The sequence below is a fragment of the Labeo rohita genome, chromosome 13 (assembly GCF_022985175.1).
Source record: "Labeo rohita strain BAU-BD-2019 chromosome 13, IGBB_LRoh.1.0, whole genome shotgun sequence".
NCBI lineage: Eukaryota > Metazoa > Chordata > Actinopteri > Cypriniformes > Cyprinidae > Labeo > Labeo rohita.
This window is the reverse complement of record NC_066881.1, coordinates 35,642,864-35,669,449: the sequence shown is the minus strand read 5'-3', so window position 1 is coordinate 35,669,449 and position 26,586 is coordinate 35,642,864. Positions and strand designations below refer to the sequence as shown.

At 32.0% G+C, this 26,586-nt stretch overlaps 1 protein-coding gene across 1 annotated transcript in view; it reads right to left on the bottom strand.

The window, feature by feature from the left end:
- Positions 1-26,586, bottom strand: part of LOC127175370 (cilia- and flagella-associated protein 46) — a 112,535-nt gene that overhangs the window by 9,580 nt on the left and 76,369 nt on the right. Inside the window, 13 exon segments of the mRNA XM_051126403.1 lie at positions 2,228-2,358; positions 2,477-2,579; positions 4,458-4,499; positions 4,684-4,744; positions 4,957-5,036; positions 16,146-16,298; positions 17,767-17,846; positions 18,024-18,127; positions 18,208-18,353; positions 19,320-19,390; positions 22,723-22,820; positions 23,714-23,887; positions 25,458-25,637. Coding sequence (XP_050982360.1) covers positions 2,228-2,358; positions 2,477-2,579; positions 4,458-4,499; positions 4,684-4,744; positions 4,957-5,036; positions 16,146-16,298; positions 17,767-17,846; positions 18,024-18,127; positions 18,208-18,353; positions 19,320-19,390; positions 22,723-22,820; positions 23,714-23,887; positions 25,458-25,637 — 1,423 coding nt within the window.

Here is a 26,586-nt window from a genome sequence, read left to right as displayed (position 1 = left end):
ACTCGGAATTGCATGACAAAATTGGAATTGTGAGATATAAACCTAATTGCGAGATATAAACTCGGAATTGCGAGATAAAAATTTGGAATTGGGTGACAAATTTAGAATTGCAAGACATAAACTTGGAATTGCAAGATATAAACTCGGGTTTGTGAAGTAAATTTGGAATTGCGAGATATAAACTTGGAATAGTGAGTCTTCTCAAGATGTGAACTGATGGACTGGAGTGGTGTGGATTACTTGTGGATTATTGTGATGTTTTTATCAGCTGTTTGGACTCTCATTCTGACGGCACCCATTCACTGCAGAGGATCCATTGGTGAGACGGTGATGCAATGACACATTTCTACAAATCTGATGAAGAAACAAACTCATCCTAATCTTGGATGTAGATTTATTTCATTTTTGGAATGAACTATTCTTTTTACGCTAAAGAGATCCAGAATCATCGTGTACAGTAAAACAAAGATAATGAAGCAGTGTGATTGATTTGAGTGGGTCTGTGAGATGAACGACTGATGGGATACGGCTCATTCTGACAGCCTGATTACATCATCCATTACAATACTTTCCTTGTGATGCTGAAAACCAATAAATCACGCTGTTCTGAATTTTATCTCAATTTATGTGAGAATATAAGTATTGTAGTCAAATCTGAACACATGAAAGAAGCTTTGAAAGCGCTGTTCGTTCGATCCGGCTGCTTTTGAAGTGGTGGGCGGTGAGAAACCAGAGCGCCGTGTAAAAGCTGATCTTCAAAGCATCGGTGCTCGTGTACAGCTGCACTGATCAGAGAAATATCAGGAGGAAATCGAGTATTTATTGTTCTAAAGTGACTCTACATACAGTTCACGATAACACATGCTGCTGAGAACAAAAAGGATGTTAAATAAAGCAAATGTGTGAAGCAGCAGGACCGATCTGTTGGAGCTTCCGATCCGAAATGTGTTTTGATCACATTGTCTCTTCCACTAAGTTTCTGTGCTTGGTACATTTTGCACTACAGAAAGTGAGAGCTCACTTCATTTATCAACCAAATGCTGAACTATGTCTTTCAGAAGCACTCATTTCAACAACTTGATAACTCAAAAACACAGAGAGCACAATACTACAACTCAATACTATAGCTGATACTATTACTCAATATGTGAAGAAAACATAGTTGCCACATGACCTCATCATGTTGCATATTTAATGTAATGGTTATTTTTCATTTAAAGCAAAAGCAAAAAATGTGTTAATGTCTATTAATTCAGCCCTGCATCTTCTAAATAAATAAAAACATTGCAAAAAAGACCTATATTAACTATTTTAATGATGCTGAGTTCAAAGATATTAATAAAAAATTTAATTTCATTAATATCTTTAATATTTGATATCTTTGTCAAAATGCATCATATAATTTACCACCTGCAATACTTCAAATACTCAATTTAATGTCAAATAACCTTAAAAAATAAGCAAAATAAGCTTTATTTTATTTATTTTTTTTTTTGTTACAACAAAATCTGTCTGGATGCAGTAAAAAGAGAAACATCAGGCTCATGTTTGCATTTTCTTCTGCAAGGTTTCTGCAGGTTTTATCAAAGGTACATTCAAGAACTTTTTAAGACCAACTAAAGAAAATTTAAGGAAAAAAAAAATTGAAGGGAAAACAATAGCAATATGTTCTCCAAGTATAGAGTTTTACTTTCACTTTCAAATTAGCAGCAATTCAGCATCTAGCAATTGTTTGTTTTAGTTCGTTTTAGTTTAGCTTTCCTTCAGTAAAAGGAAAATTTATCAAAGAAATTTTACTTTTACTTTTGAATTCGGTGTCAAGCAGTGGTTTGTTCTTAGTCACTTTGAGTTTTCCCTCTTTTCTTCACTTTCCTTTGGTTTTAAGTAGCTTGTAAAAGCGCTGTGCGCATTTTACTTTCACTTTCAAATTACCGGCATTAATGTAACGTAACAAACGTTCATGAACATGTTTTTTTTTTTTGCTGATTAATAGTGAATTCCAGACTTCTTCATCACCACACAAATGGTTGTCAGAAGCAAAAATTATTAATTATTATTAAATGCATAATTCTTAGTGAGAAACTGTGACGTGCTCCAGCAAAACAGACGCTATTATTGGAATCAGCAACAGCAGATATGATGCAGGGAAGTGTAAAATTATACATAGACATAGATACAACTAGTATAGCTGAACTAGTATGTCAGAGAGAGTGAAATCACACAGTACCAGACATGTTGAGGGAGGCCATCTTGGCCGGTGGGACGCAGGAGAAGAAGTTCTCCATGCCAGAGTAGATGAAGGCGCTACAGGACGTCAGCAGCTGCTCGAGATCTGCAAAGACTGCGAGAGGAGCGTCACTTTCACACATTAATACTCAAGATAAAAACCAGCTCCTATAAATATCCGTTTCACAGGGCTTAAACTTCAGCACCAGCTGAGTCAGGAGTGTGAGGAGAGTTTGTGTGGGATTCAGACCTGCGTTTGCGCTCGTGGCCGATGAATCCTTCCCACAGAGGTGTAAATTGCGATGCGTACGTGTCGAGGGTCTTCCTCATGATCTCTGCTGGGCTGCTGGAATCTGAACAAGCCAGGTGAGATGAAAGGGTTAGTTCATCATAAAAACTAAACTCTGTCATCATTATTAGCCCTCATGTCAAATCAAACTTCTTTGTGATTTTGTGAAAATTTTTGATGAAAGTGACTATTTTCAATACAATAAAATCAAAACAGTGATGAACACACAATGTCTAAATATGCAGAAGAACGAATGAGGTTTGAGAGCTTTGAAAAACCTTTGCGTAAACATAATGTTATCTCATTATGCTAAAAGTGTCCGTGTCTGAAAAACGACATTAAAAAAATCTCAAATTATTAATCAAAAATGTCTCAGATTAGTTCAACTGATTAAAAACGGCATTTTAGTGCCACGTTAAAAAATAAAAGAATAAAGTTGAAATATTTCTATAATAAAGTCAACATTATGAGAATAAAGTTGAAATACTTCAAAAATAAAGTCGAAACATTTTGTCGAAATTACAAGTCAAAATGTTTTGAGAATAAAGTCAAATAGATTACAAGAATAAAGTCGAAATATTTAAAAAAAAATAGTCGATTTTGAGAATAAAGTTAAAATATTTCGAGAATAAAGTCGAAATTACAAGAATAATGTTGAACTATTTCAATAATAAAGTCGAAATATTATGAGAATAAAGTCGTAATATTTAGAGAATAAAATCAAAATTACGAGAATAAAGTTGAAATATTTCAATAATAAAGCTAAAATATTATGAGAATAAAGTCTAAATATTTCAAAAATAAAGTTTAAATTACAAGAAAAATGTGAAATAATTTGAGAATAAAGTCGAAATATTACAAGAACAAAGTCAAAATGTTGAAAAAATAAAGTTGAAATTAGAAGAATGAGGTCAAAATAATTCGAGAATAAAGTCAAAATATTTAGAGAATAAAATCAAAATTACGAGAATAAGTTGAAATATTTAAAAAATAAAGTCGAAATTACAAGAAAAATTCTAAATGTTTCGAGAATAAAGTTGAAATATTTAAAAAATAAAGATGAAATTACAAGAAAAATGTGAAGTATTTAAAGAAAAAAATCTAAATTACGAGAATAAAGTTGTAATATTTAAAAAATAAAGTCAAAATTACAAGAAAAATGTAAAATATAAAGTCAAAATTATGAGAATAAAGTCAAAATATTTCAAAAATAAAGTCGAAATGACAAAAAATTGAAATGTTTCAAGAATAAAGTTGAAATATTACAAGAATACAGTTGAAATATTTAAAAAATAAAGTCGAAATGAGAAGAATAAAGTCGAAATGTTTTGAGAAAGTCAAAATATTACAAGAATAAAGTTGAAATATTTAAATAGAAATTATGAGAATAAAGAAAATTTATTATAAGAACACAACAAAGTAGAAATACTACGAATTTATTCTCTAAATATTTCAACTTTATTCTTGTAGTATTTCGACTTTAATCTTGCAACCTTAGATTTTTTTTTTTTTTTGCCGTCGTAGTTATGACTAGTTTTACAGAATGACATTAGTTAACTTTGTTAAAGCAGTTTATGCAACAGGCCCCTGAAGAGCAGAAAAGTTTGGGGAAACATTTCAGATGATTACCAATGTGGAAAACAGTTGTGCTGCCCAATATTTTTGTGGAAACCGCTATTTTATTTTTCAGGATTCACAGATGAATAAAAACTTCAGAAGAAAAGCATTTATTTGAAATATAAATCTTTTGTAACATTATAAATAACTTCAGTCATGTTTGATCAACTTAGTGCATCCTTACTGAATTAAACTACTAATTTCTTGTTTTATTGTGAATGATTCATCAGTGCATCTTTTGTCATTAATCATTCACTTTCATTCAGAAATATATCACAGAAGTGAAATGTACTTTAAATTTCTTTCTGAAACTAATTCCACTCACCAGCCTGCTTTCCATCATCTTCCTCCTGAGCATCAACTACATCTTAAAGCCTGTGTTAAGAACACATTCCTCCAAACTATTAACCATGTTCAGTCACTTTGCAAGCAGCTAATGCAATAAAGTGCTCTGAAACGCAATGCAGCAGCCAAATGACTGCTCTGACATTTCACACACATCACAGACGCTCATGAGACAGAAAATGAAGGCGGTTTAAAGCAGAGGATACATTTGAACTTGTGTGTGTCCACCGGGACGGTGTTCGGCGGCAGGACGCGATTGACCGGCACCTGCAGAAGAAAGTGCATCCTTAAAGGTCACTTTATGTGAAGTTAGGAGGAGAAACTGAAGAAGAGAATGTCGGGGAAAACACATTATGTAATTCCCTGAAAGAGGACAGTTAAAAGGGAAGGATGGAGAAATTAAACACTGAAACGTGTGAAGGCCGCTAAAGCAATATTGCGTCTCTATCAGCGGCCGCCAGACTCATTTAGAGACTCACCGCTTTGATGCCCCGGCTTTGATCGCCTCTCCCCTTGACTCCTCTGCCACCTTTGGCCTCCTTTTTATTGTCACTTTCAACTGTCACCAACAAGAAAGATTATTAAAACAGGAAATGAGTGTCAGACCGGCGCACGCGGTGTGTGAAAGCGCTCGACCGGTGTGGAAAACAAGCGTCGTGCCAAAAAGGCCAGTGACATTTAATATCAACAACTGTTTGCTTGTACTTATACTTCAGTAATGTGAATTTAACAACATTCATCTGCCTCCAGCAAAAGTCACATAAACACATTACAGTTTTGCTGTAAACACAATCACATTAGAATGTGAATTTCTTTGATCCTGCTCATCTTTGTAAGGAAACTCAGACATGTAAACAGTTTACTCCAATAATAACAGCGTGCATGTTATTGGTTGATCGTTTTAATAAGGTTTTAATTTAAAACATGCAATCAGAAAACATGTGAAACTAATTATAGCTGCAAATACAGAGGCAAACACATTTTATTACAAGAATAGTTCACCCAAAATGAAAACGTGCTGAAATGCACTTACTCTCAGGTCATCCAAGATTTGTCATTCCATCACTGTCTCACCAATGGATCCTCTGCAGTGAATGGGTGCCGTCAGAATGAGAGTGCAAACAGTTGATAAAAACATCACAATAATCCACAAGTAATCCACACCACTCCAGTCCATCAGTTCACATCTTGAGAAGACAAAAGCTGAAACAAATCCATCATTAAGAGATTTTTAACTAAAATACTAATCCATAATCCACATTGTTGCTTCCTCCAGTCAAAAAAAAAATAGTCCATCTCCTGTTGTCTGTCACAACAAAAATCCAGCCATATATTTGTTTAGAGCTATTTTGGCTTATAAACGGTGCTTGATGTATGCAGACTTCTCGCCTGATTTAGACCAGACCACTTTTTAACTTGAGGAAGTGTTATTATGGATTATGGACTTGTATTTTAGTTAAAAACGTCTTGATGGATTTGTTTCAGCTTTTGTCTTCTCAAGATGTGAACTGATGGACTGGAGCGGTGTGGATTATTTGTGGATAATTATTGTGATCAGCTGTTTGGACTCTCATTCTGACGGCACCCATTTACTGCACACTCAAATGTGCTCACCCTCAGATCATCAAACTTAGACACAGATAAATTTGTTTGATCATCAGATTTGTAAAAATGTGTTATTCCATCACTGTCTCACCAATGGATCCTGTTGCAGTGAATGGGTGCCGTCAGAATGAGAGTCTAAACTGCTGATAAAAACATCACAATAATCCACAAGTAATCCACACCACTCCAGTCCATCAGTTCACATCTTGAGAAGACAAAAGACTTGGAAACAGTGCTTGATCTGTACAGATTTCTCCTCTGATTTAGACCAGACCACTTTTTCCACCGGAGGAAGTGTTATTATGGATTATGAACTCATATTTTAGTTAAAAACATCTTGATGGATTTGTTTCATCTTTTGTCTTCTCAAGATGTGAACTGATGGACTGGAGTGGTGTGAATTACTTGTGGATTATTGTGATGTTTTTATCAGATGTTTGGACTCTCATTCTGACGGCACCCATTCACTGCAGAGGATACACTGGTGAGACAGTGATGGAATGACACATTTCTACAAATCTGATGAAGAGACAAACTCATCTACATCTTGGATGACGTGAGGATGAGCACATTTTCAGCATATTTTCATTTTGGGTGAAATATTCCTTTAAGCACGACCCAAAGAATGAACCTGAAATACTTTCAACCTTAATTTAATATGTTTGAACAGCAGGTGGCGCTGTCACCAAATGCTGTACAATCAGGGTACAAACTCTTTTAATACATTTTGAAGAGTTTAAGATCTTTAGAGTCTTAAAATCTAAAAATCAAGCAGTTTTTGCAGAAAAGTGTTGTTCTTTCTGTGAAATTTCTTCTGAATCTGTAGCTCATTTGTTTTGACAGTGTCCTTTCGTTCAGTCCTTTTAGAATAATGTTAATGCTTTGATTGTCCAAAATGTCTTTCATGATTTCTCTTTATGTTATAGACACATTCTTTTTGGGTTTTATGCTAAAGATAATAATTTATTTAATGCAGTTTTTGTATAAACCTCCTGTTGATACTGGAAAGTTTTATATTCATAAATGTAAATATACTAAATGTAAGTCCCACTTTAACATCTTCAGACAAGAACTGAAGTTGTATTTAAATACAATTTCAACATCTGTTAACAAGAAAGCTATAAAAACATCTAGAATTTGTGCCATGTTTAATATTCTTCCTTAATATAAATGTATTTTTATTTGTATGCCCTCTCTTCTTCATCTTCCTTTCTTTTTTTGGACTTTCTATTTTTTAAGAATGTTGTCTATTATGTCTATTAACTTTTAATCCATAATTCGTTTATTATTGAAAGATCGTTTGTATTTTTTGTACAAACTGTGTGTTTTATATGTACTGTACTCTTTGTTGTTCTTTATTGCAATAAATTAAAAAATAAATAATTAAAAAATTAAATCTTAAAATTATGTTTACATCCAGAATGTGTCGCTTTTGCAATATTCAGGTTGGTAGAACAATTGGTGGCAAAACTAATAACATTCAATGTAATCAATGAATAAGAAAACAAATCATAAGGAAAAATTATAGTATTTAGGTTTCCAAAGACTACAATGATAGAACAAGAATGCTGAAATGCTGATACATAAACAATGACTGGTGAGGATGGAAAATATAATGCACAAAACCTCATAACAGGACAAGAGAAACAGTAAAAAGTAAAAAACACACTGTGTTTGTGTCAGTTATGAATAATGAGGAAAACAGACTTTGCTAACAGCATGAATAAGATTAGTATAATACTGAATTTCCTCATTGTACGCTCAATGCTTTATACAAAATATGGGGTGAAATAACAAATAGCTCCTTTAGTAAGTACCGCTTGGCTTTACGTCTTCCTGACATAACACTAAAATATGAATGCTGAGATTATGCTAATGACCGTCCCGCAAGATAACGTGTCTTTTCGCTTTAATGTGAGCATGAACACACTAAAGTGTGTGTGGACTGATATTATACAGCCTGAAAAATGACTGCAAAAACACAAGTGTAGTCATTTGCATGTGGCATTTAAGTGCTGAGGTCTGAAGTGGTGCATAATTACTCAAAGAAAAAGATCAACGCTGACGTTAACATTCCTATTAAAAATTCAAATCCCTTTCACAGACGTCCAGCACCTATAATAACTCACATTTAACATCAACATCTGTGTCACAGACAGTCTGAGTAAAGCAATGCTGATCTTTCTAACAATGCATTTAAGGAAGTGACATCACAAATTGCTTGTTCACACAGAGTCACGATTCTCATTATGAGGATTTTATGCTAATAATATTTGCTATTTATCACGGCACTGATCTTCAACCTTAAAATAACAGCAAACATAACAACAGAAATTATGTTGTGAAAGAGAAATGTTACAGGATATTAATATTTTATTTCATAAACATCCGTGTTTTACTTTGCATATGGAAATTTAGCTAAATTACTTTTGAGACAAAGGATGGTTAACGATTTTCAGTTTTGTTCAAGGTAATTAACAGTTTTTCTATAAGTGAAGAATATGTAAAAGTGTGGCATTTGTTGTAAAAAGTGCTATTGCTTTTAAAGACAGTAACTGGCATAATAAATATCTGCTTGACTTTTCATTTTGTTGACACAGTTAGATTTAGATGGTTAAAATAATTTAGTAAGTTATAAGAGAAAATCACCATATTTATATTGAAACCATCATAAAAAATATATTAATCATATTATATAAAATGTCATATTTATTGTTACTACTGTAAAGCCATATTAAATAATTATGGGATTTCCTTCAAAGCTTTCAGAATATTTACTTCTTACACTTTTGTTACTTTTTACAGTTCATTTGTTAATTGTTAATTGTTATTTTAAAAATGAACAAAAAATTATTTGATCAAAATAAACAGAAAATAGTACAAACTTTGTCTGGAACAAGTATTAATTTAGATCATGTGTAAAACATTATTTTACTATTATTATTATCATTATTTAGACCATTATAAACAAAACAAATCACTTTTATGATTTATTTTCCCCACAAAATGTGTTGCTCCATCAATGTTCAATTAACAATATAATAATAATAATAATAACATTTTTATTATTATTTTTATTATTATATATTTTTTTCTTTTTGCAATCATATTATGGCAGTAAGGAAAAGCACATTTTGCTTAAGGAATTTCCTTAATTTTCTTTAATTTCCTTAATTTACTCAATTACAGTGTTACTTTAGTGTCATTGAGATACTATTATTGTTTTTCGTAATATTTCTAAATCCATTTTTATTTTTCATTTTCATTTTTATTTTAAGGTTTTAGTTTTTATTTAATTTTGATTTCAGTTTCAGTTTTTATTTCAGTACATCAGCTAAATGAAAATGAGAAATGCTGTCTTTGAATAAGCTGAAATAAAAAGCTATTTATATTTGATTTTATTTTATTAAAGTTAATATTAACTTTATTTCAAATAACAAATTTTTTATGATTTTAGTTTCAGTTTCAGCAAACCATAATGAGCCTGCACTGCAAAAAAGGCTTATCTTACCTAGTATTTTTTATACTGTTTCTAGTCAAAATATATAAAAATTCTTAGTTAATATGCATCTGCTATAAGCAAAAAGATATTTAGTATTGTTTTCAGGGGGGGGGAAATTTTTTTGCATTTTGCTCAAAACAAATAAAATTATCTGCCAGTTGGGTAAAATATTCTGAGAAAAAAAAAAAAAAAAAAAAAAGGAGTAGTTTACTTACCCCACTGGCAGATAATTTTACTTATATTTTAAGCAAAATGCACTTAATTTAATTTTTTACCCTGGAAACAAGACTAAATATCTTATGTCATTTTGCTTATCTAGTAAATGAATCTTAATGGAGATATTTTGACAAGAAACAAGACAAAAATACTAGTTTTTTTCTATGTTCCTTATTATCTATTTGATTTATTTGTACTGTATAACAACTTGTGCAAAATGAGTGAAATAATGACACTCATTTAGGGTTAGTGGCAAAACATATCAAACTAAATAAAATCAATGCAATATAAATACAAAATCCAAATCCAAATGACACCGATTCCAGAAAACGAGCAGCATATATAAGCGAGCAAACAACGTTTGCGGTTCTATTTCAGCAGCGACAGACTTTCCCAACACTCTACAGTAAGAATTACATGCAATTTAAGTCCCAGACAAAGGACGGGTGTAAAATGACCTTGCCTACAGGCACAGCGGCGGAACCGCCGCCACTGGGGATCGAATCCACGTCCTTCCGTGTCTCGGCCCATTTCTCAATGCGTGAGTTTCCCGCTGCCCCATATATATGAGGACCTACTTGTAGAGCGTGGCCTAATTATTCCACGCGTGTGGCTATTTTCAGCCCGATTTCCCTCTCGGACATTGTAAGTGAGAGAGACGTGAGATAACTGTGTGACGACTGGCACTGATATTGTCAGACGAGAAACTCTGAGATGTTGAATGTGTTGTTTGACTGTCAGACAGTGAAGCAGAAGATAAACGTGTCCCGTGAGGAACATCAGTCACGTTGAGCTGAAAACTCGCACAGATTCATCTCATCAATCCAGAACTGCACTCGATATCACTGTAACAGTTTCTTTCTTGTCACTTTCTGCTCTCTTCTTGAACAGCTTTGAAAACTGAATGTGTGAATCAGCTGGGTCTAGTTGTTCAAAAAGTTTTAATCTGGATCAGAACTATCTGGATTTGGAAATCCCTTGTTTTTCTATGTTTATCTTACTTTTGAGCTGCATTTTTTCAAAGCAACATTAGATTGGATCCTGTTCCAGATACAAGCTTTTCAAGATGACCAAATCCAGATTTCCAGTGCTCTAAATGTGACTATAAATAAATATATAATTATTTTTATATATATTTATAAAAATAAATATACACTCTAAAAAGTTTCAACTCAAAAATGTAAGTTCAGCAGCTGCCTTAAAAAATTAAGTTAAATCAACTTAAATGTACAAGTCATTTCAACTTATTTTATTGTAGTAAGTTCAAATGACTTGTACTTTTAAGTTGATTTAACTTAAAATATTTTAAGGCTGAAAACCAAAGTTGAAACTGGTAAAAACATTTTACAGTGTACTAAAATGTATTTAAAATACCTATATTTTATACTACAAATATATTTACACATTATAAATTTAATTAAAATACCCTGCAATTGTGCTTTAATATACTAAACTGGTATATTTAAAATCAGTTAAATTAATCAGTTTATTAAATATATTATTTTTGCTTAATACTGACATCTGAGTGATCCTTTTATTATTTTTTAACTTTACTATTTTAATTTAAATAAAATTTAATTTCAGGAATTTCTTTCTTTTTTTTTTTTAATGGTCAAATATTTTATTTGTATCATGTATTTCATTTCATTTGTATCAGTTTCAACTCAAAAACTTAAGTTTAGCAGCTGCCTTAAAATTTTACATTAAATAAACTTAAAAGTACAAGTCATTTCAACTTATTTCATTGTAGTGAGTTCAAATGACTTGTTCTTTTAAGTTGATTTAACTTAAAATTTTAAGGCAGCTGCTGAACTTAAGTTTAAAAGTTAAAACTGGTTAAAGTGTACAAAAATGTATTTAAAATACATTTATTTCACGCTATATATACTACAAATACATTTACATATTATGTGCTTAATTAAAATACCATGCAAATTTAAAGTTTGCAAAATTGGAACAGCTATTTTGTACTTAATGCAATTTGATTTTGCGGAAGTAGTGCTGAAATCCAACTAAAGATACGGAAGTATATTTGATTGTGCTAAAGTGGAACCATTGCAAGTTTACTTTAGGTACACTTTAAATATTTTGCATTTAAAGACTGATATTATTTAAAGATCATACAATCTTCATCAATACTGACATTAATACATATTTTAGGCTTAATATTAAGAAATGTGCATCGTGCACAAGTACACTGTAACAAAAAGTTTTCAACTTAAAAAAAGTAAGTGTTCGTGCTGCCTTAAAATTTTAAGTTTACTCAACTCAAATATACGTTTTCATGTAGTGCAACTGAACATTTCATGTTGACTAAACTTAAAATTTTAAGGCAGCACGAACACTTTAAGTTGAAACAACTTTTTTTAACCTTTTTTTTTTTTTTTTACAGAGTAGTACTCCATAAATAAAGTGTAATAACATGCATTTTAAATCATTACTTTTTTATTAGGGTAGTCTGCTTGTGTTTGGATCTGAAGACAAAAAACAGCTTAATAAAATTATATAAACATCCTCTTCCATTTTCAATTTCGTCTGACCAACAACAAACAAAATCAGACAAAATATAAAAAATCTAAATGAATAAACATACATTATACATTAATAATAAAATAATTTTATAAACCACTTTTGACTGGTTTAATTAATATAAATAGATAAATATATTATTTTTGCTTGATACTGACATCTGTTTGAGTGATTTATTTATTATTTATTAATTTTACTACTTTAAGTTAACTTTACTAAATGATTTAATTAATTAATTTAAATGTAATTTAATTTCAGGATTTTTTTTTTTTTTTTTTTAATGGTCAAATATTATATTTGCATCATGTAATACATATATTACACACACACACACACACACACACACACATTACATGATACAAACGTTGTAGCATTTGGCCGATTTTAAAGTTTTAAAACATTTTATTTCTGAAATCCATGCTAAATCCTGATTTTCTGAATCAAATTTATCCCAATCCGACTAAAAATGTTTTAAACAACACAAGCTAAAGAGCTGATCCACATCTAAATCAGTTGAAACAATTTTTTTTCCCCAGTGAATCCAATCTAAAAGCCAAAATCTGAACACATTTCTTTTGGAAAGCTGTTTTTAAATACAATAGTGAAAGCAAAGATCTTAACTCGACCTTCAATTGGGTGAATAAGTGTTTAGTTTGTACTAGTTTTGCCAAATGTTAATTTATGAAGTGTGTTTGCAGTGACATTCAGACATGTGAAGTGTGTCTGAAGCGTTCTGGTGTAATTCAGCATACTTTGCTTTGAGAGAAAAACACAGAGTTTACTGGCACATCTCACAGCCCTAAACCTTCCCTTCCTTTAATCCAGCGAGCGGCGTATGGAAATGTCAGCCCTTGATGGGTAAGAGCGCTCAGAAAGCCTTCGAGTGCCGGGCCGTTTAGTTTTTAATTTGTCAATTTACACGCAGACGCCAAGCACGAGTTAAAAATGAATAAATTAATTACGCAAATAAAAATTTTAAACATGTCCCGAATGCGACGGCGCATTTGAATTTTAAAGAGATTACAGGTCGTAAATCCTGACAGAGCATTTCCTATTAGACGAGTCCTGAATGAAACTGATTAAACTCCTACAGAAATTCCTCTGGATGTATTTAGCTTTTTCTGCCCGTCGTCATTTCCCTTCTTTATCTAAACTGCGTTCGGGGACTTACAAACTTCTGAAAACTGTTTAGCAGACGGTGAGGAGCACAACTCTGTAAACACGAGAACATGAAGACGCTCCGCTGAGGACGCTGAAATCTCTTTGGTGATACCAGGAAAACACAAAATAAACTCTTATTTGGCTGATTCTCTCAAACATATGAAGGTCAGTTCAGGATGTTTACTATTCATTGTACTGTAGTTGTACACTATTGTATCCGAAAATGGCCTGCAGATGATTTTGTGATGGTATTTCATGCATTCCATAAAAAAATCAGCACTTTTCTAGTAAAACATTTGAGAAATGTGACCTGGACCTGTCTTAAGTAGCCTTTTTATGCCTTTTTTTCTTTTATCATTAGGATAAAGAAAGATCATGTTCCATGAAGATATTTTGTACATTTCCTACTGCAATTATATCAAAACTTAATTTTTGATTAGTAATATGCATTAAGAACTTAATTTGGACAACTTTAAATGTGATTTTCTCAATATTTATGATGTTTATGACTTTGTGGTTATGGTTTTGTGGTCCAGGGTCACAAATAGAAGCTGAAAATGAAGACTAAAAGTGTCATTTTGTGCGTTTGTAAATGTGATGAACTACATCTGATTCATTGCCACACGCTTTCATGCGTTTACTAATTAAATAATGAGTAAGTGAGACTTAATCAGATGCAATGTGTCAAAGATATTCTGATGAACATGAACATGGTAGTGTGATTGATTGATTGATTGATTGACTGATGGAGGATTTGATATTACCAGGCCTAGAGGCAATCTGTGGAGTTTTTTGCATCTTCTGTGCTGATTTTGGAGGAAAATCTGCAGAATGGAATTAAATATGGAAGAATTCATTAAATTTACTGCACTCTTATTGGCAGCTAAAAGCATTTTTTTCTTAATACATCATTTTTCATATTAATTAATGAGTTTACGGACTTTTGAATTGATGTACCTATTATTTTTTATTAAATATATTATAATTTTTTTTTTTTTTTTTACATTTAGTATAATGATTTATTATTATTTGTACTAAATTAACATTAAATAAATATTATTATTGTTTATTAAATTACATAAGTATTTTTTTAAACAGTTACAAATTAACAACAAATAAAAACTACAATTATTATAAAATCATAAACTAAATATAGCTTTAAATCATACAAGGAAATATTATTATTATTATATATAAGTATTAAATAAAAAGTTTTAAATGCGAAAAAAATATAATCGCAAAAAAAACAATAAATTAAATAAATTCCAGACACAGGCATTTTCTCAGCATTATTGCTGTTTGATTATTACTGGTGACAGGATTTAAATATGCAAGAATTCAATAAGTGTAGTGCACTCTTTTTTCTTAATTCATCTTTTTTTCAGATCAATTAATGAGTTTAGAGACTTTTGAATTTATGTACTTATATATATATATATATATATATATATTAAATTAACATTAAATAAATGTTATTATTATTTATTAAACTAAACATAAGTATTTTTTAAATAATTACAAATTAACAATAAAACAAAACTACAATTATTATCTAACCATAAACTAAATATAGATTTAAATCATATAAGCAAATATTACTTAAGAATTAAAGAAAAAGGCTTAAAAGGAAAAAAAAAAAAGCAAAGAACCCAAAAAAAAAAGAACAAGAAAATTTACAAGAAAAAAAGAAATGTAATTTTTTTCTTATTTACAAGAAAACACAATTTCAGGGGGTTTTTTTTTTTTTTAACTTAAAATGTCATTTAATTGAATGTGATACCTGCCACTTCTTTGGCAAGTATCAAGAAATTTACTACTAATTTCTAAAATAATAACAAAGAAAATAATAAAGATTTGTATGTTTTACAAGAAAGTACTGCTTCAGTCATTATTCTTCAAAACTGCATTTAATTCAGTGTATTACTTAAATTTCTTTAGAATTATTTGTGAAATTTACTAGCAATTTCTAAATGTGAAAATGTTTAAAAGTACATCTCGAAAGTATTTATAATTTAACACTGCATAATTGATTCAGTTTGGTACTTGACATTTCTTTGTATTTAATTGTGAAATTTAGCAATTTCTAAAATAATAAAGATTTGTTCGTTGTACAAGAAAATACAATTTCAGTTTGTTAACTTCTTTATATAAAAAAAAATACATTACAAGGAATAAACAAAAAGTGCTTTCATATCTGAGAGTGCTTTTAAGTAGTTTCCAGACACATTTTCTCAGCATTATTGCTGATTATTACCAATGACATAGAAATTGAATATCCTGTGCAATGAAGCCTGCGATCACCCTTGAAATTTACATCATGAAACCATATGCAAGTGTATACACTTATTTGATGTTTTTTTGTGTGTACACAGTTTAAACATGCATGTGAAGAAAAACTATGCTCAGAACTGATTTAGAATTGTTGAACATAAATGCATTGGAGAATTGATTTTTCTTGCATCTCTAATAATTAACTACTCATTTATCTGACATCTTTATTCTAAGTAGCTTATAGACACATGCTCTGCTGGAGGAACCTGAGATTTTGCATGATTGTGATTCATGAATCAGACCATATAGGGTGTGAAACACTTTTTCAAATTTGGGCTCCATCACAGCATCAGAAGAGATAAATGGTGTTCAGTATGAACTCACCTGCTTCAGCCATCTGTAGACGTGTGTGAAGAACCTGCAGAGAGAAATCTCGAGATACGGAGCTGATGTTTTCCACCTGCAGGACGCTTAATGCTTCTAATGGAAACTCCAACAGCATCCGATCAGCGAGAATCACCACAGACTCACCAGCATCTGCAGAACACACACATATAGACATTCAGCGATTCTGCATTTAAAACCAAGCCTATAAATGATGCAGTGAATTGACTGAGACGAACTGCATGTGGGTTAAGTTAATTTCTGTGTGTGTTTGAGCTCATGGGTAGTTTTGCATGTTTTGATGGGAGCAGCAGACATGCTAAAGATGGGCTTGATCTCAGATACACGGCTGTAAATCTGATCAATATTTCAGCCCTAAAGCACTTCAGATGTCAGGTTTGATCTCCATATCAAACATCTTCTTCTGTGCACATATCAAAATAAACTCATGGCGATACACTCTCTTACAAAGCAGAGAAACATCTGACAGTGCAGCTAATATACGGGAGAAGAGCTAGAAGTGACATTTTGGCAAAATAAAACAAATCTGATGACTAGAGAAAACATGAGAGATGAATGTAAAATACAGCGGGAGGTTTGATCACTTGAGTCAAAGACGAAAAGGGGTTGTCAAGCATCAAAACAATAAAAATGAGTACAGATTTTTTTTTTCTTCATAAATTTGAATGTGTGCTGTTTAATTATATATTTTCTTGAGCAAAAAAATAATTACTCTTATGAATTTTTACCATGATTTACAGAAAATGTCATTCATTATAAAAATAGTTCATATACCAAAATATCTTGTCAGGCATATTTAGATGACATTAAAAGATTCTATTTAAGCATCACAGAGCCCTAAAATACTATTTAATTGTCATTTTAAATAGTATTTATCAATATTTGTCATTATCCTTTAAAGCACAAAGTTTTACTCATTTGTCAGCAATAAGTTTTTAATTATTAAAATATATATATATATATATATATATATATAAAATAAAGAACACAGTATCATCTGAGCTTTTTCAAACTCCACATCACTAAACCACTGCATTGCAAAATGATTCACTGTTTCAAAGCTCTCCAATCGGATCGTGAATCATTTGATTCAGAACAGGACTTTAAACCGTGTATCACGAATCATTTAATTCAAAACGGAACTTCAAAGCACGTATTGCGAATCATTTAATTCAAAATGGGACTTTAAATCGTGTATCGCCAATCATTTGATTCAAAACGGAAGTTCAAAGCACGAATGGTAAATCAACTGATTAAGAACAGGACTTTAAAGAGAGTTAATTTAATAATAAATTAAAATGTAAAAAATAAATAAAAACAATAAAAATTATTAAATATTATTATAGTTTAAAATACCTGTTTTCTTTGTGAATATCTGTTAAAATGCAATTTATTTCTGTGATGCAAATCTGAATTTTCAGCATCATTACTCCAGTCTTCAATGTCACATGATCCTTCAGAAATCATTCTAATATGCTAATTTGCTGCTCAACAAACATTTCTTATTATTATCAGTGTTAAAATCAATTAATACACCATATCATCACCCATCATATTTCTATGGTCTCAGTGTGTCGATGTTTTTGTGTATGTTTTGTACCCAGCAGTGGTTTATCAGCATTTTTCTCGTCCTTGTCTTTGGCGCGAGCCGACGTTGTGGAGATGGACGGAGAGCGAACGCTGCGATAAGACAGAAGAGGAAATGAGAAAAGATGAGGGCAGACGGGAGAGACGTGTTCGTGCATTAAAACTGGTGCAGACAAAAGCCACTATTATAAATGCATTAACTTGCTACCAGTATAAACACCTGTTAAACTTCATATGTGAAACATCAGATGTGCATGCGTGTTTTGGTACCTGAAGCATGAAAAGTCAAACTGTGAGAGAACAGGATTCAGGTAGTTTTCCATTTCCTCAAGCAAAGCTTTGAAACATTCATCCAGCTTTCCATCTTTATCTTCCTTTATAAAAAGAGCGAATGCAATCACTGTGATATTGATGCTTTTTATACTGAATTTCCTTAGGTGTCAGCGTGTCTTACTAGTGCTCGGCTCTGTCCGTAGTGGCGTGACTCTTTCAGACACAACTGTGCGTTCAGATCTTTGAATTCTTGCAGGCGTTTGTGGAGCTGCAGTTGATCAGAGTGATGAACGGACGCCTTGACCACCTTAGAGCAGATCAGACCACCTACAGAAACACAGACGCATACATCACCAAACCTGTTCAAAACACACCTGGGCATGGTTCAGACAACTGTAGAATGCAAGCATTTACAAAAATAATAGAAATCAGGTGCAGAAAGAAAAATATATACACTACTGTTCAATCATTTTAGGGTCTGTAATATTTATTATTTAAAGAAATTAATGCTTTTACTCATCAAAGACACATTAAATTGATCAAAAGTGAGAGTGAAGACATTTATAATGTTACAAACGATTTCTAATTTAAATAAACTCTTTTGAACTTTCGATTCATCTTTGAATCCTGAAAAATAAAATGTATCACATTTTTGTATTAATGTATCAAATCGATTTCTGACGGATCATGTGACACTGCAGACTGGAGTAATGATGCTGAAAATTCAGCTTTGATCTCAGAAATCAATTACATTTTAACAGATATTCACGTAGAAAACAGCTATTTTAAACTGTAATAATATTTCAAATTTTTTACTGTATTTTTGATTAAATAAATGCAGCATTGGTGAGCAGAAGAGACTTCTTTTAAAAATATATTTTAAAAAAATCTTTACCAGTAGTGTCGATCATAGAAAAGTGCAAAACAGCATGAAGAGCATCTACCTTATATATTTTTTTATTTTTTTGGAAGCAACAGCAAATTGACTTTTATTTGCATCTTTTTCTAGGTCATAATTCAACCCATAATCCATAATTCAAGGAAAAAAACAAGAAATGATATTAAGATTTTCTTGAAAATCTAACAAATGTTATGATTATGTTATGATATGATTTAATCAAGAAAACAGCCACAATCTATGCTTCATTTTGTTTATACAAAATATCATTTATTAATGTTTTTATTATTATGAATATTTTGGGGAGAAATGTGTCTGCAAAGAAAGGAAAGAAAAAGAAGAAAAACAGTACTAAATGGCGATTATTTAAATGTAAACGTGAGTCGTATGGTTACCTGTCACATTCTTTACTCTCTGAGTCTCTGCAGATTTAACCCTCTCATACAGTCCGGCGTAAAGCACAGAACTACACAATGACAGAACAGACGTGAGTTACACACAGCAGCAGCTCCTCTGTAACTGTGTGTGTGGCACAGATGGTGCTGACAGAATGAGTAGATTTAGTTGTGTCAGAGAGCACAGAGAGTTTTACTGCCACTGAGAATCCACTGAATGACTGATCACAGGTCTGAACACGAACACACTCACGCACACCTCTAGTGGGCAGCACAGGTTCAGCAGGAGACATACGTTTCTCAGAACTTTTAAAAAAGATAAAATAAACAGCCACAGTGAAGGCAAATAGAAGAAAGCAGAGCAGAACAGAGCAAATAAAATACAATAGAACAGAGCAGATGAGAAGAGAATGAAAGTAGAACAGAACAGCAGAAAAGAACAGAATAGAACAGAATAGAATGGAACAGATTTGAGCAGAGTAGAACAGAGCGAATAACATAAAAGAGAACAGAGCAGATGAGAACGAAATGGAACCGATCACAATAATATAGAACACAACAGAAAAGTGTAAAGTAGAATAGAGCAGAGTAGAGCAGAGAAATTAAAATTCAATAGAACAGGGCAGATGATAACAGAATGAAAGTAGAACAGAACAGCAGAAAAGAATAGAAAAGAATAGAATAGAATAGAATAGAATAGAATAGAATAGAATAGAACGGATTTCAGCAGAGTAGAACAGAGCAGATGAGAATAGAATGGAAATGATTAGAATAGAATAGAATAGAATAGAATAGAATAGAATAGAATAGAATAGAATACAAGAGAAAAGAATAAAGTTAGAAATAAAATACAACAGAACAGGGCAGATGATAACAGAATGAAAGTAGAACAGAACAGCAGAAAAGAACAGAACAGAATAGAATACAATAGAATTGAGCAGAGAATAGATTAGAATAGAACAGAATATAATAGATTTGAGCTGAGTAGAACAGACCGAATAACATAAAAGAGAACAGAGTAGATGAGAATAACATGAAACCGATTAGAATAGAATAGAACACAACAGAAAAAAGTAAAGTAGAACAGAGCAGAGCAGAACAGAGCAAATAAAATACAATAGAACAGAGCAGTTGATAAGAGAATGAAAGTAGAACAGAACAGCAGAAAAGAACAGAATAGAACAGAATAGAACGGAATAGATTTAAGCAGAATAGAACAGAGCAAATAAAATAAAAGAGAACAGAGCAGATGAGAATAGAACGGAACCGATTAGAATAAAATAGAACACAACAGAAAAGAGTAAAGTAGAATAGAGCAGAGTAGAACAGAGAAAATGAAATACAATAGAATGGGACAGATGATAACACAATGAAAGTAGAACAGAACAGAAAAGAACAGAATAGAATACAATAGAATTGAGCAGAGAACAGAATAGAATGGAATAGAATAGAACAGATTTGAGCAGAGTAGAACAGAGCGAATAACATAAAAGAGAACAGAGCAGATGAGAACGAAATGGAACCGATCATAAAAATATAGAACACAACAGAAAAGAGTAAAGTAGAATAGAGCAGAGTAGAACAGAGAAATTAAAATTCAATAGAACAGGGCAGATGATAACAGAATGAAAGTAGAACAGAACAGCAGAAAATAATAGAATAGAATAGAATAGAATAGAATAGAATAGAACAGAATAGAACAGATTTCAGCAGAGTAGAACAGAGCCGATGAGAATAGAATGGAAATGATTAGAATAGAATAGAATAGAATACAAGAGAAAAGAATAAAGTAGAATAGAGCAGAGCAGGACAGAGAAAATAAAATACAACAGAGCAGGGCAGATGATAACAGAATGAAAGTAGAACAGAACAGCAGAAAAGAACAGAACAGAATAGAATACAATAGAATTGAGCAGAGAATAGATTAGAATAGAACAGAATATAATAGATTTGAGCTGAGTAGAACAGAGCGAATAACATAAAAGAGAACAGAGTAGATGAGAATAACATGAAACCGATTAGAATAGAATAGAACACAACAGAAAAAAGTAAAGTAGAACAGAGCAGAGCAGAACAGAGCAAATAAAATACAATAGAACAGAGCAGATGATAAGAGAATGAAAGTAGAACAGAACAGCAGAAAAGAACAGAATAGAACAGAATAGAATGGAATAGATTTAAGCAGAATAGAACAGAGCAAATAAAATAAAAGAGAACAGAGCAGATGAGAATAGAACGGAACCGATTAGAATAAAATAGAACACAACAGAAAAGAGTAAAGTAGAATAGAGCAGAGTAGAACAGAGAAAATAAAATACAATAGAATAGGACAGATGATAACACAATGAAAGTAGAACAGAACAGCAGAAAAGAACAGAATAGAATACAATAGAATTGAGCAGAGAACAGAATAGAATGGAATAGAATAGAACAGATTTGAGCAGAGTAGAACAGAGCGAATAACATAAAAGAGAACAGAGCAGATGAGAACGAAATGGAACCGATCATAAAAATATAGAACACAACAGAAAAGAGTAAAGTAGAATAGAGCAGAGTAGAACAGAGAAATTAAAATTCAATAGAACAGGGCAGATGATAACAGAATGAAAGTAGAACAGAACAGCAGAAAATAATAGAATAGAATAGAATAGAATAGAATAGAATAGAATAGAATAGAATAGAACAGAATAGAACAGATTTCAGCAGAGTAGAACAGAGCCGATGAGAATAGAATGGAAATGATTAGAATAGAATAGAATAGAATACAAGAGAAAAGAATAAAGTAGAATAGAGCAGAGCAGGACAGAGAAAATAAAATACAACAGAGCAGGGCAGATGATAACAGAATGAAAGTAGAACAGAACAGCAGAAAAGAACAGAACAGAATAGAATACAATAGAATTGAGCAGAGAATAGATTAGAATAGAACAGAATATAATAGATTTGAGCTGAGTAGAACAGAGCGAATAACATAAAAGAGAACAGAGTAGATGAGAATAACATGAAACCGATTAGAATAGAATAGAACACAACAGAAAAAAGTAAAGTAGAATAGAGCAGAACAGAACAGAGAAAATAAAATACAACAGAACAGGGCAGATGAGAATAGAATGGAACCGATTAGAATAAAATAGAACACAACAGAAAAGAGTAAAGTAGAACAGAACAGAGTAGAACTAAGCAAATAAAATACAACAGAACAGGGCAGATGATAACAGAATGAAAGTAGAATAGAACAGCAGAAAAGAACAGAACAGAACAGAATAGAATAGAATTAAAAAGCAAGGTCATGGTCAATTCCCAGGGAATGCATGAAGCTGAATGCAGTGTAAGTCACTTTGGATAGAAGCATCTGCCAAATGCATTAAAGTATATTTCAACAATAGAGTTGAGTCCACCCCACCTGTCCTCTGAGTGCTGGAGCAGCAGGATCTTGAAGTTGGGAGGCATTTCTCCCAGAATTCTCAGGTGGTTTGGGTTTATGGTCAAGTGAGTGAAGGCCTGAAAGTGTGATCAGACACATGAGGTGTGAATCTGGTCTTGTACTGAATAATAATGTGCTTCATTTGTCAGTCAATTTACATAACCATGAATTAATTCAACATTATATACATTTAAACCATTACTGATGCAAAATCACCTAAATGAGGGTTTGTTTCGTGTTTAATTCTTAGCCGTTTTGTAACGTAAATGTAAACATGTTTTTGCTTGACGAAAACACAGGTCTGGCCAAAAAGTACTGTAAAAATACTACAGTGAAAAGCTGTTAATTGGTTAACGGGAAGTTTTCTTACTCTATACGGAGAAAAACTTTTTGCAAGAGACTTTGAAAGTAAGACTTTGAAGGTTAAGATAACATAAACCTTTACTCTTCCCACAATGGGGAAATTTCTGTGCTACAGCAGCAAAAAAAAAAGCGAATATATATCCAGACTCAAAAATATCATAATAATATAAAAAGAAAAAAACAACAACAATAATAATAGTTACTGTCAAACAAACAAACTAATTACACTAGGTTAATGCACAGTTTAAATTATAGTTTTTGCACAGTTTCACAACTGCTATTGCACAAAATTTGAATTATTATTACTGCAGAATAAGTCACTTTGGATGCATAAATGACATTTTGACACATAAAGGTGACATTTTATGTAATTTAACAGTTTTTTTAAAGAGAAAAAGATCTAGTCATCTAATTTACAGTGAAACAAGCAAATTGACATTCCCAGAATTTCTTGTGTTACAGTTCGCATTTGATGGTTTTTTATTGAAGTAACTCTTTCTTAGCTTTTGTTATGGGTTATGTACATTACAAAGTGCAGTGTAAGTGGGCAGTGACAGGTCTGCGGTCTGAGGGGGTTTGTATCATTAACAGGCTGTCAGCGCTGTACCTTGGAGAGAGCGGCGAGCTCTCGGTTCACTGCTGTCAGAGTGCTGTCGGGTCTGTGACCCTGTGCAGAAAGCAGCTTCCTCCGCAGGTTCACCAGAGCACACGCCCGAGACTCACCGACACTGGAGCAGATCGAGTGCAACACGGATGACATCTCAACACAGCACACACCGCTCTGAAATCAGATCACATGACTTTAATGAGTATTAATCATCCTGAGATTTTGTCTCATACTTATATCAAGCAACTTTGCTTCCAAATAACACAAGCGCATATGATTTGTGACATTGATTTGTACAACTATTGATATATACAAAAGCTCAACAAATAACTTAATATTGTGTTTTTTTGTGTGTGTACTTTAGACACAATACAGACTGTTTTCGCAAATATTACATTTAATTAATTAATTGGGAATCTGAGGTTGCAAAAAAAAAAAAAAAAAAAAATCAAAATATTGAGAAAATCACCTTTAAAGTTGTCCAGATGAAGTGGTTAGCAATGCATATTACTAATCAAAAATTAAATTTTTATTTATGTACAGTAGGAAATTTACAAAATATCTTCATGGAACATGATCTTTACCTAATATCCTAATGATTTTGGCATAAAAGAAAAAATGATCATTTTGACCCATACAATGTATTTTTGGCTATTGCTACAAATATACTTGTGCTACTTATGACTGGTTTTGTGGTCCAGGGTCACATATTTACTTGTCTAGTTGATCTAGACAAGTACATGGAAACTATCTAAAGCTCTGTTAATCCTTAAGCAGTCAAAACAGCATCTCTATATTCATCATATGTGCCTTTTTTTTGTTAAACTGGCAACACATCCTCATGTATATTAACCATGGTTTTACTACCAAAAAAAAAAAAAAAAAAACATGGTTACTATACACTTTTATTTTATTTTTCTTTATTTTGTTTGTATTGCCTTAATGGTTAGATGTTTGTGTACTGTTTAATAAAAAAAAAAAAAAAAATTGCGATCCACATTCTGAAGTCCCGATTTGAATCAAATAAATCGCGAACCCGCTCCGAAACAATCCGAACCAAATGATTCACCAAACTGCTCCGAACTTCCAAACCGAATCATCAGATCGGTACGTTGGAACTTCATTTCAGTTCAGGACTTTATCACGAATCATTTAATTGTGGAAATGATTCACGAACCCGCTATAAACCTGCTACGCATCCAGTCATCTCATACCATTCAAGTCAATCTGACATTTATCAGTATATATTGTAATAAATATTTGAGAAATTTGTGTTGTACCTGATTGTATTAGTCTATAGAGTAATAGTCAATGTAAAAAACGCAAATGGGAGATGCAGATGAACACAAGACAGCAGAACTGTTAGGGATAGTTCAAAATTAAAAATGAAAAAAGAAAATCTCTCTAAAGCTACTTTCTGTAACATCTATTTTTATTATCTATTGTTTTTCTCATGCAACATAATTATGGCTTTAAATTAGCTTTGTTGGTCATTTCTCAGCCAAATCTGATGTATGATTAATATGCAATTAATTAGATTAATTAATCAAGGCAACATGTTATTAATGAAAGGCAACACGTCTCATTAATTTTAACTTAATGTATTAAAATAACTAAAACTGGCATACAAATGAACAAAAAGTACATAGACAGCTTAAAAACAAAATTTAAATGAAAAAAGAAAAAAAAAAAAACCTAAGAGAGCCTAAACTAAAATAAAAAAAACTCTGTACAGGTAAGGTACCTGCAGCAGGGCGAGGTACTGTCCGCTGGCGCTGGGGTCAAACTGACCGTGACACTCCAGCAGATCTGAGCAGACGTGAGGAAGAAGATGAGGAAGGTTGTGCTGAAGACTCAGACTCACAGACTGAGAGAGAGTTTCACAGGCCTGAGCCAACAGCCGCTGCGCTGCCCTCCGCTCGCTCTGAAAACACACACACGCCAAGAGTAAACACAACAAAACAAACACACGCAAGACACAAAAACACAGGTCTGCACTTCCAAAGTTTTCACTGCTTCTCACTGGAGCCAGACTTTACAGACAGAATGGCTAAAAATATCCTCAGATGACAATCTGACAAATCCTCTTTTGGTGGAAATCCTCAAAGCATCAAGTAATTCATAAGTAGACTAAATAATACAGTTTCATTTTTGCACATATATATTTGTGATTACTGGATTAAAATTTTAAACAATCATTTTCAAACCAATTTGCTTAAGAATCATTCACTATGATTTATATCCTGATTCGTCGAAAAGTGACTCAAATCATGCACAAATTAGACAGTCTACAGTGCCACTTTTGCACATATGCATTTGTAATTATTGGATAAAGATTTTGAACCAATCTGCATAAGAATAATTCAGATTGATTTGTGCACAATCAATTCATTTATTCAAAAGAGGCAACTCAAAAAACTACTCATTACAATGCACTTCTGCACATATGCATTTGTTATTACTGAAAATTATTTGTAATTAATTGTAAACAAGTGTTTTAATTCGAATCAGTCTGCTTAACAATCATTCAGATCGATTTGTGCAGCAATTCATTAAAAAAGTGACTCAAAAAAGCAACATATGCCACTTTTGCATAAGTGGAATAAATAATATGGTTTAATTTCTAAATATGTTGTATTTTAGAACTAAAAAATTTGCTAGAGGGATTTTGGGCCTTATTAACGAACAAGATTTTCCCGAGAAGTGAGTTTGGTGGATCCTCAAAGGAGAAAATGATTCATAAATAAAGTAAATGTGTAATATTTGCAGTAGCGTTTGAGTCTGTAGTCACAATTAACTACAGCATATTAAATCTATACTAGTTTGTGTGTATAAAGTCTATCATAAGCCCATATTATGATAAAAGTGTATGC